This window comes from Marmota flaviventris, chromosome 9 (assembly GCF_047511675.1).
Source record: "Marmota flaviventris isolate mMarFla1 chromosome 9, mMarFla1.hap1, whole genome shotgun sequence".
NCBI classification, from domain to species: Eukaryota; Metazoa; Chordata; class Mammalia; order Rodentia; family Sciuridae; genus Marmota; species Marmota flaviventris.
In genome coordinates, this window is record NC_092506.1 from 55,261,752 (window position 1) to 55,278,343 (window position 16,592).

Sequence of the window (16,592 nt, forward strand, 5' to 3'; positions counted from 1 at the left end):
GTTGAACTAGTTGAGACCACACAAGATTATAGTTATGGTTAAAATCATAAAAGAATCAATCTTTTAATCTGGAATATGTTCTCTTCATAAACAATCTCCCATCACATATATTTCTTAAAGCTTGAGCTGGTGAACCAGCTCTGTTTCCAAAAAGTGGGTGATTACTTACACATGTATTTTAGAAACATGAATGACCTCTGTGAGGCTGAAGAGGGAAGGGAAACTGCTGGGTGAAAAATGCCATAGAGCAGTCTCTACAGGAAGGCTTTCAATTTGCCAAGGGACTATACAAAGCCTGGGCTCCAGGCTGAGACAAGAAAGCAGGCAGAAGACTCCTGCTCTATAGTTCAGATGGCTCAAGGAATGGCTTCCCAATTGTAGTACTGACTACTATAAATATAAAAGTGCAGAGAAGCCTATAGAAGTATAAAAAAGATCTTCCTCTTACCCTGAGTTAAGAGGACAGAGATGGCCCATTCTATCACACTGGTATGAAAATATAAAATGACCCTCTCAGATCAAAGTTCATGGGCAACAAGGACCCATGTCTCATATGAAAGGCAAATGAGGGTCAAGTACAATACATTCTCCCATATGATGTTAAAAATAATGGATGAAATCATGCCATTTATAAAAAACTTCAGTTCATCAAGGGCTCAATATTTGTGCACCAACCTGGAAATATAATCATCTTTCAAAACAGGTTTTTCTAGGAGGAAATAAATTCTAATGGAATTTTTAAATGTGACGTGTTCATTAAAGGGAAGCTAAGAGTACTTGTTTGTGTTTTGTTTTGTTTTGTTTTGCTGCACTGGGAAACAAACCCAGAGCCTTGACATGCTAGCCAAATGCTCCACCACTGAGCTGCATCCCCAGCCCTACTCTTGTGTTTTTCATCAGCACATAAAGGATGAGAGCTGCCACGCTCTTCTGTGTACTGAGATCACAGCATTCCCTGCCCAGTGATTAAGGCTAGATTGTTGTTAAAGATTAGTTTCTATAAAATGGTTAGTTTTCTCTCTTTCTATAAAGATTAGTTTCTATAAAATAGAGCCTATAAAATGGAGTGTTGATAATAACTCCTATCCACAGATAATATTGGTGAAAGCTCATTATACACCTGGGTGCACATAAAAGTAAAATGGGAGGAGGAAGTTCTGTCTTTCTTCTTGTCCTCTTACCCCGATGGTTAACATATCTTAAGACTACAAAAACCATAACTTGTTATAACACTCTGGCAAATAGAGCAAACACAAAAAAAGTGATAATAATATGAACTTAATGTACCTTGGGTTCTACTGCCAAAGAAAGCTGCTTCCCATTGACACACTATGGAGTAACAGAAAGAATTTCAATTATATGGAGAAAAGAAATCTTAATAAGTCTAAAAGCATAAATAAGTCAGGACTATCCACTTGCTTATATCTGAAAGGCTCATGCCTCTCCCCCATCTTCGTGTCAGGAGATCACCATAACACGCCAGCAAATGCAGATCCCTGTCTAACCTTGTCGACAGACACCCGGGCCACTGCCAGCAATCTGATCAGGGAAGTGAGAGGCATATGCCCATAGGAGCAAAGCCACTAGACAAGACCATGGCTCCTGCCAAATCCAGCTTTTATGGGTCTCCATTGTGTCACCTGGGAGGCTGATACTGCTGGAACCAGGGGATAGCATGCAGCATGGGATCACTAGAGGCTCAATCAGAGCAGGTTCCTTGTTCTGTGATGACTAAGCAAAAGAGCCTGTGATCCTCTAGCATAGGTGCCACCCACATGGTCAAAGGCTACTAAGGGGGTCACAAAGCCCTCATTTTCCTAGATTTTTTTTTTTTAAGTTGCTTCTTGAATCTTGTAAACAATCCCAGACCTTACTCTGGGAATCATTTCCTTTATCCATATTATTTAATTCAAAATTGCTGCAATCATCCCAAGTGCCTTGGGAGATAAGGCCAATATTCAAGATCTTCTCTGGCTTGATCTAATACTTGGCTCTGACCTTACTTCTTCCTATTTCCCATCATTCCCCAAATCCTGCCTGTGCCCATCAGACTCAGACTCAGCCTTTGCTCACTGACACCTCTTCTCTTACCTACTCTAGCCCGCATTTCCCGAGTTGTCTTGTCTCTAGGATGCCTTGGGCTATATCTGACAGATTTTCTCAAATATTCTTGTAATTCTGCCTTACCAGCAAGAGCCTCTCCAAGGTAGCACTCGCCCACATATCCCAGCTCTGTAATAGGCCTAAAGAAGTAACTCAGTAATCTTTATGGATAGATTGATGAGCTGACCTTATCCACAGATTCGCTTCTTAAATCTTCTAGACTACAGGAGAGTTTTTTCTGAACCCTGGAAAAACATAACGTGACAAAAATAGTTATAAGAGAAAGTGAAGGTTGGTATCATTAATACAGAAGGCAATCTAAATGCTTAACCAGTAGTCTCTCTTGGGCTTAAGGTAAATGGCAGAAGGAAGAACCACCTTCTCACAACAGCCAACATATTAGATGAGGCTGTCCCACCTTGGGAGATGTTGATGAAGGCATGACAGCATCACTTAAGTCCCAATAAAAAGTCCTTCATGTTGCTCAGTTAGAATACACTTAACTCTATTGCATCCATGAGAGGTAACTACTGTGTTATCTGTGTAGCTACCCTGGGTTCATAAAGAAGACTAATGTCTGCAGAGTCGAAATACAAGAAGAATACTGATACTGACTTGTTTGTGAGTCTAAGAGTAATCCAGGTAGGAAGAATTTGGTTCCTCCTTAGAGTAGAGACAAACACATCAGCCAGCCATTGCTACAAAGTACTTCCTGCTAAGATCCTCCAACACTCTTCTCTGGCCCTCTATATCCTGAGAAGTCTGCTCAGAGGAATATTGTTTTCATAGAGGCTATTTTGCAGAGAAGGGCACCAAATAATTTAAAAAGAGGCAATGCCACCAGTGATCACAAGGCTTACCATGTGCCAAGTCTTCTTGGCAGCTATATTCCTCAGTTAATAGATATAAGACAAATTTTCTTTATACATTAGTCTCTTGTAAGTCCAGTCAGTGTGAATCCCTTATTGTTATTTCCCCCTGAGTGAACTCATAAACTAAATTTCTTATTTTATAAAACTTAGGACTGGTCAATCACTCTCTGATATTGTTGGTTTGCTCTGGGGCTGGCTGATGCTTCAGATTCTCTATAAGTTGGACTCTGAGAGTAAAGACTGGAATCTGGAGGCTCAGCACCTTTCTAGGGAAGCCTGTTATGATTATGTTCTTCCCCAGACACGTTGGCTGAAAGAGCCTTTTCATGGTGGTGAAACCTCCATATCTCCCTTACTGACTAAGCTCAGAAACATGTTCTAAAGAACTGAAACGGGGATCCAGAAATGGGTTAATTTTGGAGGGAACCAGTCAGGGGGTAGTCAATGACTCTATAGTGTAGTTTATAAGTCTTTTTTCACCAAAGCAATTGGACCAACTTCCCTGTGGGGAGAAATGTTCCTCCCTATAGTGCCTGGGTGGTCAAAGGACTAGATCACTCCAAGAATGCTAAGGACATGTCAAAAGGGATGATGGAAATGACAGACACATATCATGGGGCACACTCAGCTCCAAGGAGCCACTGGAGGGCATGGGTGAGTTGTAGTAGTCACTTCTCCACTGAGACCCCAATTCCTGGCTAGCTCTTTTCTCAGTGGCAGTGATCTAGACTCTCAGCCGTGGGAAGGGAAGCCCTTCTGTGACCAGAAGAGGCAGGCCTGGTTGGTGCCCCCTGTCAACTGAAGGATGCATGTGCTCAGAATGGTGGTTGTGCTCACCACACATGGCCAGTTACCCTACACTTGAGGATTGCAAGATGGGCTGAGAGCAGAGCTCCAGAGAGAGGGTCAAGCTCCTACCTGCTTTCCAGTGATTTCTGTGGCAAAGGAGGTGGCCCCACTGTGGGAGAGCTGCATCTTGGAGGCATCTATATCAAAATAGGGTTACCATAGAACAGAGTTACTATTTGAGAACCATCCTTTCTCCTTATTTGATATTTTTGGGGAGTGACATTTCCACCACTGGGTATAGCCACGGTGGATACATCAAGATGGATGCCTTGCTCCTTCAAAATACCATGAAGGCAGATATGTCAATCCATCCTGGTTGATGCCTTTCCACTCTAAACCCCAGCTCTTAGATAAAATTCACATCCTTGCAGTAGAGTCCTGAGACCTGAGTCCCTGGGCTTTTGCTACTCCAGTCCTTTCTGAGATTGACTCTTCAGCTCTTCTTTTCATTTAGGAAGTCATTACACATGCTTTCAAAAACATTCCCTTTCAGCTTAGGTTAGCCAGAGTCAAATTCTGTTACTCCCGTGAGAGAACCCTAATGATATAGTTACTCCACAAACACTGGCCCAATGCTAGGTATGAGGTAAGCACATTACACATCTGACAGGCAAATAAGTAAGCAAGGATAAAAACAATGCCACCCATCCTAGGGCACTGACGCTGACAACATAAAAAAGGGAACAAAGGACAGGGAGAAGCTCCCTCTAGCTGGTGGGAATGTTGAGAGAGCTTCAGAAGGGAGAACACTTGAGGCAAATCTTGAGATGTGAGAATGAGTTCATAAAGAAGGGAAGAAAGAAAAGAGGATCTCAGGGGGAGCAATGTAAACTAATGAGGGTATAAGAACACAGTCCTATGTCTTCAGTATGGTGCTAACCACAAAGACCACCTCTTCCCTATAGGAAGAACCCTTATATTATAGCATAGTTGTTAAGAGCTTGAGTTTTGTGGTCAGACAGACCTGAGCTCAAGTCAAGATTCTGCCATCTACTTGCAGTATGCCCTGGAGTGTATTATTTACCTCTCTAATCCACAATTTTATCACAATAAAATAAGAATACCAATGGGGTGTCATGAGGAGTAAATTAAGTAAGAACTATACAGTGACCACACAGAGGTAATAAACAAGGCTTGTTATTGCTATTTTGTAATTGCCAGCAATGTGGGGGTTCTTCCTTGGCTCAATAACAGGGTTATTGGATCACAATTTGATCTTTCCTTAATTAAAAGATTGATCTGGCCTGCTAAATTCTTTTTCAGTTTGACCATTCTGGAATTTCATGAAACATTTTGCCCTTAAGCTGAAAGCCCTTCTTCACCTGAGGTGAGTATGCATGAGTTTATTTGTTCATTTGTATTTAGAATAAATTCTGAGGGATTCATACAAAAACAAATTTCAAACCAAAGAGAAGAAAAATCTGTATGCTCATTATAGGCACTGAAAGGGCTGTCTGTGAAGCAGGAATGTATCACTTCAGAAGTTGAAGTTATCTCTCTAAATGAGCAAGGTGAACTATTCATTTGTTGAATTTTACTGGGTATCAGACATTATCGCAGATCCTGAAGAAACAGTAGTAAATAAGACACCACATTGGTCTATGCTTACTTCTACAGAGGAAAGATAAGGCATCCAATTAAAATGAAAAATTCCCATCCTTGAAAATTCCAGCACCCACTATGCTGTCCCCAGTGAGAATACAGGCCTGAGCCGTGGACCTTTCTTTCCTCCACTCTCTCTCTAAGGCCTAAGACCTGTTCCATTGATTTAGTTAGTTGCCAGTTAAGATGTACATTGGAAAGGTACCTGACTAGATCCTCCTTCAAGCTAAGGGCAAGCTCCAAGGGCTGCTAAAACCCCATATCATGAATGGAAACATGGTACCTCTTGTTTAAATTCTTCAGTGCCTTTATTTACAGTGTTCCATTTTCTAAAACTTCCCTCCAGTTCTTCTTCATTGATGGAGAGAGTTCTCTCTGAAGGCCCTGGAAGCATGAAGGCTGGAAGTATTATGGTGGACCACTGGTATATGAACTGTTCAGAAGCTTGTAATTGTACCACAAAACCCTAATATCATTTTGCCTTTGTTAAGAAAGAATAATAAAACAAAAGGGACATTAAGAGAGTTATTTGGAAGATTCTTCATATCATCTGAGCAAAGGCTATCATGAGGGTCATTTCAAGGTCAAAGTTCACTCCTAGAACAGAGGTAAAACACCCTTCTCCAGCTTTCTTATTTTTTTTCTTTTTTGCCTGGGGACAATCAGGTCCTGACAGAGGCTTGGACTAAGATCCCAAAGGATTAGAGAAAAGAAATCTGTAACATTTGTGGGGGGACTGGAAGATGTCCTCAGCAGTGACTTGTTAGCCACAATCCTGGCAGAGGCATGGCTTCTTCTCAAGAAGAGACAGAAGCAGAGATTCCTGAATTCCTTTCTTGTGAAACTGCTGCTTTTTCAGGATCTGTGATGGGGGCTGAGGTCAACGGCATGAGTGCAGACAAGGCAGGCAGCCTAGCATATGCTACACTGTGCCTATAAGAACACAAATGTGTTTGTACATCATAGCAGTATTGGTGGCAAATATGAAACAACAGCTCTCCCTGTCCAGTAATTTCTTGTGAAAACCAGGCACCTGGTGATGCACGGAAGACTCCCAGGTGTCCTTGGAGGAGCTCTAGGTTCTCTAAGAGGAAGACAAGCTCTACTCTCCAATGGGAACACTTATTTCTGATCCAGGTTTGTTTCCATTCTAAAGGGTACTCTGACACGTGTAGAACATCCTCTAAGGGTGGAAATTCCCAGGTAAAAAAGTTGAAGATTTTATTTTCTTGATGATTTGCACAGTCCCTGGAAGTTATGAGCTGACTATCACTTGATAACATTTTTGGAATCAACAAATTCCACTTTTCCACTATCAAGGAGAGTCCAAAAAGCTTCATTCTCCAGTAGATTTTCTCCAACTGGAGATAAAGAATCATCTGGCAGAATTACCCCTGGATTTGACTTAGCAGATAAAATACTGTTCAGGAAAATGGAAGACTTGCTCTTGTTCTTACCTTGAGTTGCCATCACGATCTCCTTCACCCTTCGGTACTGGTTCAAGAGCCCTGTGAGCTCCTCTATCCGACGGTCCTGCCATCATGCAAGGGATTTAGATTAGCACCACTACTGGATTTCATTTTGGGACCCAGCTATATTCTGGGCACATTGAGAAGAAAACCCACATGGAACTTCTGGAGCATCCCAAAGGGAAACAGTCAAGGTCCATCCCATGGAACAGGGTCCCAGAGGTCTGATACTCATGACTCTATCTGAAGGTTGTGGGCCAACAATCACTGACATATCCTTCAAGGGTCTTAAACATTTCAGAAGCATGAAACTCTCTGCCCCCTACCTCCCTGAAGTAGCCACCAACAAAGTCTGCCTCTTGCTCCAGTGTTACCCTCTGAAGTTGCACAGAAAAAAGACTAAAAAAAAAAAAAAAGCTGTCATATTTAACCTGATATATTCACCTCTTCCTTAGGTGTCAGAGATACTCACATACAGAAGAAATTTCCAGAGGGGATAGGTTCTTTCAAGCAAGGGTCTACCAACTTGGGAGACCACAAAGATCTTGGAGTCAGACACCATTGGGTGTGAACCCTGGCTCTGCTCTCCACTAGTTACCTGACCCTGGGGAAAGGATCCTTAGAGATGATGTTTACATTAGCTAGGTGCTTTTTATTTATAGGTGTGTTTATTTATGATTATGCAAGAATGAGGTGTGAAGAATATAAGATGGCAGGGTAAACCAAGGTATTGCATGTTGCCCAGTGTCTTTATGATACTTGTATAAAAAAAGATTGTATACACGAATATTGGTGGACCGTTTCTGAGTTTTGCTAGGAATCAAAGCAGGAGCTATTACATTGGCATTAACCATAGTAGTATTTTTCCCCCGACACTAGCATAAATAGGCAGGGCTTTAATTTGCCTTTGAAAGATTCCATTTAGGCAAAGTTCCCAGGCATCCAAAACAGGTGCTGAAACTGAGTCTCTAGGAGGCAGAAGCTATCTTCCTGGCATCTGCCTGTTGATGGCCCAAGGGACACAGCTCTGTCTAGTACCAGAGAGCAACAGGAACAAACAGAGCTAGAGGTGTTATCAGGGAAAGGACAATGGCTATCTTACCTTATCTTCATTGGCAACAAGCAGTGTTTCCATCCCCATCTTCAGACGTTGAATTTCTTGATCTAAAAGAATTTAGGCAAAGAAAGGATTATTTGTATAAATACAAACAGCTATCAACATATGTTAAGATGCCACTCAAGTTCAAACTTGTTATGTGAACTTGGATTGTTTCTTTAAAGAGCCTGGGATGGTATCTGGTACAGAGTTAGTCTCATAAAATATTTGTTTGACTATTAAGTGAATGAACCTGGTATTTTGTCTTCTCTTTGTAGACATTCACGGGAAAAATAAAAATGCCATTTATGCAAAAGTGACACAGAAGAACCAAAAATCTTTTACAATCAACCTCTCCCAAGAAGGCAGATATTCTTATTCTCATAGGCATATGTCTAGGCTGCTGGCTTGTTTTTCTTTTTCTTATTTTAAGAAACAGACTATAAGTAGAGGAGAATTTAAAATAAGAAAAATAAAAATCTACATCTAAATGGATACTGAGAAAAATGATTATGTAAGAGTTTGGGGTAGTCAACTTAATTTCAAATAGTATAATCAGAATTTTCAAATGTTCAGATACATAAATAAATATATTAAACAATCTCTACCATTAAGGGAAAATAATCTTGTTTCATTATAAATCGACAGAATTTCCCTGTGGGCTGAGGGCTCTGTGTTGGTCTGTGATAGAAAACCCATATTTTTTTCTCACTTTAGACCCATGAGGGACCCATTTGAATTCTTCCCAAACTTGTCTGAAGAACCAGGTCAAAGGCTAATGTCTAAAGAAGCTGGAGGTCATTTGCCAGATACTTAGAAGTCTAGGGATTGATATATAACTGGATTTTCTGAATAAGAACCTATACCTATTCCTAAAGTGGATACTGCAAAGGGATTAGGGATGTCTGTATAAGACAAGACAAGGGAACAGAAGTATAGGCATCCATCCTATTTCCTTTGGGATGCTTGTTATATTCAATGAGAGTAGCAACAGTAGATGTATGGACTTTGTGTGAATAGTTGTGGAGCTCATTTTCAGGGTGAAGTAGAATGTGTTTGCTCATTATCTTAGGCTGGCAGCTGACATCAACTCTGTAGCTTAATTTGCCAGGAGGTGGGGATTGTCAAACTTGGATTTGTAGCCAGAACCCAACCTGAGCAGCAAACAACTAAAGGACCATCTCTAGGAGGTACCTGATAATTGACTGGGGCAGGTCCTGGAAAGCCTGGACTGCAGGGAAGCATGGGGTAGAGAGGGAAGGCTGCCTGCCTGTCCTAGAAGTCATGGCCAGGAACTCTCTGCCAAGGTTTGGCATAGTTCACGACTTCCCAGTCTCCACAGGTAGGCCTTGGCAGGTACATGACACCCAATTGGAGGATACCAATGAAAAGCTAGAGCAGGAATGAACATATTGGTCACTAATTTCTTTTTTAAGTCTAAGCCACTGATGCATGGTTGCATGGCTTCCACATCAGTTGGAGATTCAAGTTAAGCAGTGCTGAGGCCAAGATGAGACTCTACAATGGCACCAATCCATAGGACAATATGATCTCCAACAGTACTGCTCTACAGCCTGGTGGCAACTGGAGAAGCTGGAATGTGTGTAATCATTCTGTATACATCGCAAATAACATAAAGATAAAATGCATTAATTGGAGTATTTGAAGATTTATCCTCTATTTTCAATCAGTAAGATTTAAACTCCTCAGGGACCATTCACCATCCTTATTCAATTACTTTACTTTGGAGGTTACCATGGGCTGAATACAGTGCTGGGCTCTGTAAATATATTCCTAAACAAGAAAGATACCATCCTTGTCATGTCAGAGTGAAGATCATCACAAGATCTCCTCAAATATAACACTCATAAGTTATAATAAGTACTGTGAAGTAAACATGAAGAATTCTCAGAGAATAAAAGGAGTAGGGGCATCATCTTGTAGTTGGGTAGTCAGGAAAGGTCTTTCTGAGAAATGACATTTAAGTTGAGATGTAAAGGATGAGAATAAATTGATTTGCTTCTGTAACCTTAGGGCCTTGTACAGCTGTCAGGTGGGATGAATTTATAAGCCTCCTCTTTGGGGATAACACAGAAACAAGGCCTTTTAATCAAAGGAAGAGTAAGGTATTTGCTACATTCTCAGTAAAAGCTTCAGAGGGCTGCACAGAGCTTCAATGAACGCTGTATACCTGAGAAAAACATTCAGAGCTGTGTGTTCTAGATACAGAAGAGTCAGTGACATGATTCTACAACAGAGTTGTGCTTTACAGGCTCCCACACATGCACACATATATGCATCCACTCACTTGGGCATGCTCAGACACATACATGCATGAAAGTGCACAATGGCATAACTACATACACAAGCATATGCACACTCATTCATAGATATACATGCCCATTTATAAGAGTGGGCCCAGAACAACTGCATTCTGTCATAGTCAATCCAGTCACCTCTCTCTGCATGGTCACTGTGAAGAGCTGTGGTCCGGGAGAGCTGGCTATGCAGACGCTCAATTTCTGCATCTTTCAGAGCCACTTGCTCTTGTAGCTGGGCCACCTCAGCCTGGAAAAACAATAGAGAATTCCCTGCAAGTCAGAACAACTTCCAAACTATGATGAAGCGTCTCATGTTTGATCCCAGAACCCAGTGGGCCCTAGGACAAGAGTGAGGGAAAGAGGCAATAGAAGTAGGAGGGCTCTCTGCCCTCCCCACAGTGTGGAACTCTGCCAAAAAAACTCACTCTTTCTGATCATCAACCTGCTTTTTTTTTTTCCTGCATCCTCCTAGTTGACCAGGCTCTTTTTCTCCTCTGCTCACTGAGGCCAAGGTACCCTTGAGACCACAGGAGCTGTAATTGTGGTAAATGTGAGGGTGCAGTCCTTGATTCAGACTTGTACATTCTCATTTTAGATGTGATCTTCCTTATCCCAAAATACTCAAGCCACAGCACTTAGATATGCTGCTGTAACAAGTGCATGCAGCTTCATCTCCCTACTCCCGGTACAGGAAATACAGTAGAAATCAAAATACCACTGGTGGATAAAGCGTGAGCCAAAGGCTCCCTCCCTGGATGTTCTCACACTTTTGGGCACAGTTAATGCCTCTGCCCAGCCTGTAGGCACATCTGCATACTTGCCCAAATATACATACATACAAGCATTTGGGTGTGTTTGGCATAAATTTTTGCAAAAAACAAAAGCAATATGTGCATTCATATATGTACACACATGGGCAGCTGCACTGGATGGTTCCCAAGTACTAAGTTTAGTAGGTTAAATTTCACATACTAGATGTGTTTGTCCTTACTTTCCCATACTCATTAAAAGAATAAAATTGTTTGTCCCATCACAAGAGGCACCTTCACTTTGGAGTCGAACAAATTTGGATTCTCGCATGTCCTAGTTGGATGACATATGACAAGTAATTCAATCTTTCTGAGCCTCAGTTCATCTATAAAATGGGGGAAATAGCACATTCCTCTTGGGACTCTAGTGAGGATTAACTAATATAATGGTTATGAGCAACTTAGTGCATGTTAAGTTTTCAAAAAATGCTACCAATGTTGCTCCTCTTATCCTATTCTTTCCCTTATGGATAATCAGCTCATTTCTGTGAGCATCAAAACAAATTTAAAAAGGGGTCAGAACTGACTCCTGAACAATGGAACACACAGAAAAGACTGACCCGTGAGACTTAGACTTCCCACGAGCACCCTAATCATGTCCCAACTCTGATCCTAAAGGCATAATACTGACTGTCCTTTCCCACAGTCACAAGTTAATCTTTGAACTTCCCAAAGTAACCACATGAGCACCAGTCTTTTTGATGGCTCCTCTGCCCAAAGGCCTTGTGTCCAGTTTCAGCATGCACCTTGCATCAGCCCCTGCTATTTTCTTACATCAATATACCCACAATATTTACCCTCCCGTTTCCTGGGGAGAAACACAGGACAGTACAGGATTCAGTGTAGAAAACAAAGAGTGACTCAGTGAACAGGCCAGGATGCAACCCTCAGATACCTGCTTCTTAGTTAATAGAGTAGATGACAGACACTCTTCTGAGGCTTGGGGTCTGTGAGCCCACCTTGAGGGTTTCTGAATAAACCTTCCTTCAGACCCCCCAAATGGGACAGTATGACCACGTAGAGGACGAAGAGACCATGATGGGTACGGTTTTCTTTTTGCAAAATTCACTGTGGAGCTTTGTCCCCTGTTCTGATCTTTTTCCACAGAGGCAGAGAGCCAAGTATGGCTAGGTCAAGCTGCTTGCTGATATGCACAGCCATGAAGCAGGTTTTCTTGGCTCACTCAGGGCCTAGGTGCCCATGGGGTTATAGATAATGGTGACAGTGGCTTCTGCTTGCCCTTGAGACTCTCAACCCAAATGCCTCTCATTTCTATAAGGGCCAGCCTATTCTTGGAAGATAATCTCTTACCCTTTCTTGGACATATCCTTCCCCATTTCTCCCTTCCTTTGTGAACAGAGTAGGTGTTGATCTCTATTACGAATCTGAATCCCTTATGCTTATCTGCTAGGCCCACAGTGGTGCAGGTCTATTGAGACAGACCCCAGATCCTGGCACTCTGAGATCTCTCTCCTGAGGCCTGCCTCTAGGTGAGTACACTTATATATATACTGTGAACCCTACAGACAAGTGACATAGCCAAACCTCCCTTGTGCCAGACCACAGAATGGGGCAGAAATCACAGGCACTCTGTTACCCTTAGAATGGTACCTGTCCCCACAGGACCCCAGCCAACAATAGCCCAGAAGCTCTCTCCCTGACCATTAGGGCAAAGTATGCGGCCTCACTACAGAAGTAAGAACTGTGTAGCAAGAGGCCTGAGATAGCCAGGCAGACTAGCAGGCAGGCAGAGATGGGTGCTCTGGGTACCTGCAAGTGCCAGGCCTCATTAAACCCAGGGGTCATATTCTACTTTAAAGGCAGTCCCTAAGAGAACTAAAGTGATCTACCTTTAGAAACTGAGAAAGTTTAAGCAGAAAACTGAAGAACTTCCAAAACCAGTGCAGGATTTCACTGTGGGGATTCGGGTTGATGCAGGAAAAGACAGCAGTAATCTCGCCTTGGCCAAACTAAGCTACTCTTTCCTTACCAGCCAAATCAGAATAACAGAATATTCCCCATTGGGTTATTTTTTGAATTAATGAAAAAAAGTCTGAAAAGGGATCAGTACACTCCAGCACACAGTTGGAACTCCATACCTGGCAATTATTAAATAGCCTAGAGCATCTCACAGGTCTATGAGCCAAGGCAAAGAGCTTGGGTAATTTAAGAAGAAAAGAGCCACTTGGTTTACAACAAGGTGGTATGCACAACTTCAAAGGTTTCACCAAGACAGGACTTGCTTGAGTGGAGCACTGTGATAGAAGGTTTTGGGCTACTGAACAAACACAATGCTCTTAGAATTGGTGACTGTGAAACATAGCACATCCAAGGCCATCATCAGACATCAACAGACAGGTGGGCAGATGGACTCCATCATCCAGGTTGGTCCTGACTAGCTATAAGATCTTGAAAGAGTCAGGCACAGTGGCATATGCCTGTAATCCCACAGCTCAGGAGGCTGAAACAGGAGGATCATGAGTTCAAAGCCAGCCTCAGCAAAAGCAATCTGTCAACTCAGTGAGACCCTGTCTCTAAATAAAATACAAAATAGGGCTGGGGATGTGGCTCAGTGGTTGATGCCCTTGAGTTCAATCCCCAGTTACTGCCCCCCCCCCAAAAAAAAATTCTGGGAGACTTACTTACCTCTCTCTGCCTCCTTTTTATCATTTATGAAATGGTTAAGCAAGTTATTTTACATTTATATGTTAGAATATTAGGGAGATATTAACATCATGTTCAGTATTTTCTTTCACTATATGGGAAATTGCAAAATTTTAAATTAAAAAAAGGTAAAAAACTGTATATAAATTATCAACATCAGAAACAGAGAGAGAAAGGAAAAAAAAACAGAGAGGGAAGACACAAAAAGAAAGAAAAAACTATCTGGAAGGAAATATTAACAGGGTAGCTCCTAGGACGGCTGAGTATTTTTTATTTCTTTATTTTTTGGTATTGAGGATTAAACCCAGGAGCGCTTAACCACTGAGTACATCCCCAGAACTTTCTTATTTTTTTATTATGAGACAGGGTCTTTCTTGCCCACATCCCGCATAGGTAGTGGGAATGGGGTTCCCCTCGGTGGAATGGACTGGCTGAGAAATAAAAGCTAAGAGAAATAAAACTTAAAAAAAAACACAGAACACAGAAAGTTGTTTCAAAAGCAGGGAGAGGACAGGCAAACTGATCAGACTTCTAGACAAAATGAGGCCCATGCCTGCTTTATTTATATTGGGAAACATCAAAGAGATTCTACAGAATGTTCTTTTCCAAAAAAGATTAAAGGTGGGCTGTTCAGTTCCTAAGGGGTTCTACCCATCTCTGGAACTACTCTAAGAAATCTTCCTAGCAGAGCAGAGGGAAAGGTCACGTGCATTGGGCAATCTGTGGCCGTGGGAGAGCCATGGAAAGTTCCCAATCCCAGGCCTCTCTCTCCCTGGCTTCCATACTGAAAGAAGATCCATGTATTTCACAAATGGCTTCTTGCAGGTCTCACAACATTGCTTAGGGCCTCACTAAGTTGCTGAGGTAGGCTTTGAACTTGCGATCCTCTTGCCTCAGCCTCCCAAGTTGCTGGGATTACAGGAGTGTGCCACAATGCCTGGCCAATTCCTTTAATTTTTTTATGGTGTGAAAACTCTTTGTGAAAGTATCATTAGCAATTAACTTGTAGAAAAATAAAAATACAAACTGTAGTTTAATAAAACTCTAAGAAATACTTTTAAAACTCTAATAAGTGAAAATTAAAATGCCTACAGGGACCATCCAGTAACAACTGTGGGTGGCACTGCAGAATCCTAGGGAAAGGCAGGTGTGTCATCTAGCCAAGGGGAAAGGCTACCAGGCTCCCCCCAGCAGGAATGTTTTCCAGGGTTGTGAAGAGCTTCCTCTACCTCCTCAAAAAAAGCCCAACTGTATTTTTTTTTTTTTTTTTACTGAAACCTAATATTTGCACATCTTTATAGGGTATAGCCTGATAAGTATGATACTTTGATATGTATATAGAATGTGTAATAATCAAATCATGGTATAAGAAATTTCATCTCACATGTTAACCATTTTTGTGTTGGAAACTTTTGTACTCTTCTAGTTTTTTGAAATATATTATAGATTGCTGTACATTAAATTCCTTTAAGAACTAAAAACAGCCTAACTGTATTTTAATGTGAAATTTCCTGATGTTTAAATGAAATTAGTTTGGCATTTTAAAATATAATATGCAGGCAAAAAAAAAAAAATTGTGAGCTAAATTCAACTAGTTTTAATCTCCACACTGCAAACAGAAGAAATAAAGGAAGGGAATATATTTTATTTCACAATAGAATTTATTCATGGTGTCCTTTACATAGCAACCTCTCCAAGTTTAATAGAAATGTGATTTGATGGAAAAAAAAACTCAAAGTTTATATCATTTTAGGAATAAATTCATTCCTAAATATAATGCATGTGACTTTTTGAAAAATTAATTATAAAAGGGGACTGCTAAGTTTAAAACAATGCACACAATATAACATTGATGCTCATGTGCTTTATGACTAACCACTCTCTGGCTCACTCAGTTTCTCACTCCCTTCTGGCCCCTTCTCAGTGAATGTCAGCTATGTACTAAGAGGAAGTAAACTCATTACTATATTTCAGCAGCTCATCATCTCCCAGGCTCTCCATGAGGAGCCACCCTGGATCCAATCCATCTGTTGCACAAGCTAGAGGGGTTGATTTGCATTTTCAAACTTAGGCTGCTGGAAACCCTGAGGTTTTGAGATACTGGGGATTGAACCCAGGGCCTCAGGCATGTTAGGCAAGTACTCAACCCAGCCGGAAACCCTGGGTTTGAACCATAATCCTCCCCACAGAACCCCTCCCTGTGAGCATCACATCTGCCTTTTACCTTAGTGGCCTTCAGCTTCCATTCATATTGATTCCGTTCATTTTCCAACTCTTCCACTTTGATTTTGAGGTGCTTGAGCTCTTGTAGTAATTCCTAGAAGGAAGGGGGAGAAAGACAAAGTTCTAATGTTTAAAGGGCAGGCTCTGGGTCTCCAAACCTGGTTAAGTTCATGCAAAGACAATGCCAGGGGCAGCAGTAACCACATCAAGCTCTACACTGCAGCGTCCATTTTTAAACACAGTTTGTGTTTCAGGCAAAGCTTTGTGGCTGTGTTAAAAACAAAGGCCACAGAGTTCCAGGTATAAGAAAACTGTTGTTTTATTTTTAGAACTTGCTCTGCCTGCCCTTTTCTCTACATTTATGTCCTATGTGGGGTATACCCAATTCATGCACAGGTGTGTAGGGAGCCTGGAAAGTAAGACTCAAGCATGAGAGGACCAGAGATGCCGAACAAAAGTGGGGTTTTTCCCCCCCTCGCAATTTAGGCAAAGGAGCAGGAAGCGGGTTAATTGTGAGCATCTCTCTGTGCTGAAGTTGGAGGAACAGCAGGTAGGGCAGAGTAGAGGTCAGTGACCCTCGCAGG

The 16,592-nt window shown here is 41.6% G+C and overlaps 1 protein-coding gene across 8 annotated transcripts in view; it reads right to left on the reverse strand.

Annotated features, from left to right (window-relative positions):
• Positions 1-16,592, reverse strand: part of Ppfibp2 (PPFIA binding protein 2) — a 160,372-nt gene that overhangs the window by 31,973 nt on the left and 111,807 nt on the right. For all 8 annotated transcript variants that reach the window (XM_071616407.1, XM_071616408.1, XM_071616405.1 and 5 more), the window contains 8 exons: positions 16,010-16,102; positions 10,448-10,559; positions 7,998-8,059; positions 6,884-6,959; positions 5,710-5,810; positions 3,894-3,961; positions 2,291-2,348; positions 1,288-1,329 (listed from right to left, as the gene is read on the reverse strand). In XM_071616407.1, coding sequence (XP_071472508.1) covers positions 1,288-1,329; positions 2,291-2,348; positions 3,894-3,961; positions 5,710-5,810; positions 6,884-6,959; positions 7,998-8,059; positions 10,448-10,559; positions 16,010-16,102 — 612 coding nt within the window. The remainder of the gene's footprint in view (positions 1-1,287; positions 1,330-2,290; positions 2,349-3,893; positions 3,962-5,709; positions 5,811-6,883; positions 6,960-7,997; positions 8,060-10,447; positions 10,560-16,009; positions 16,103-16,592) is intronic.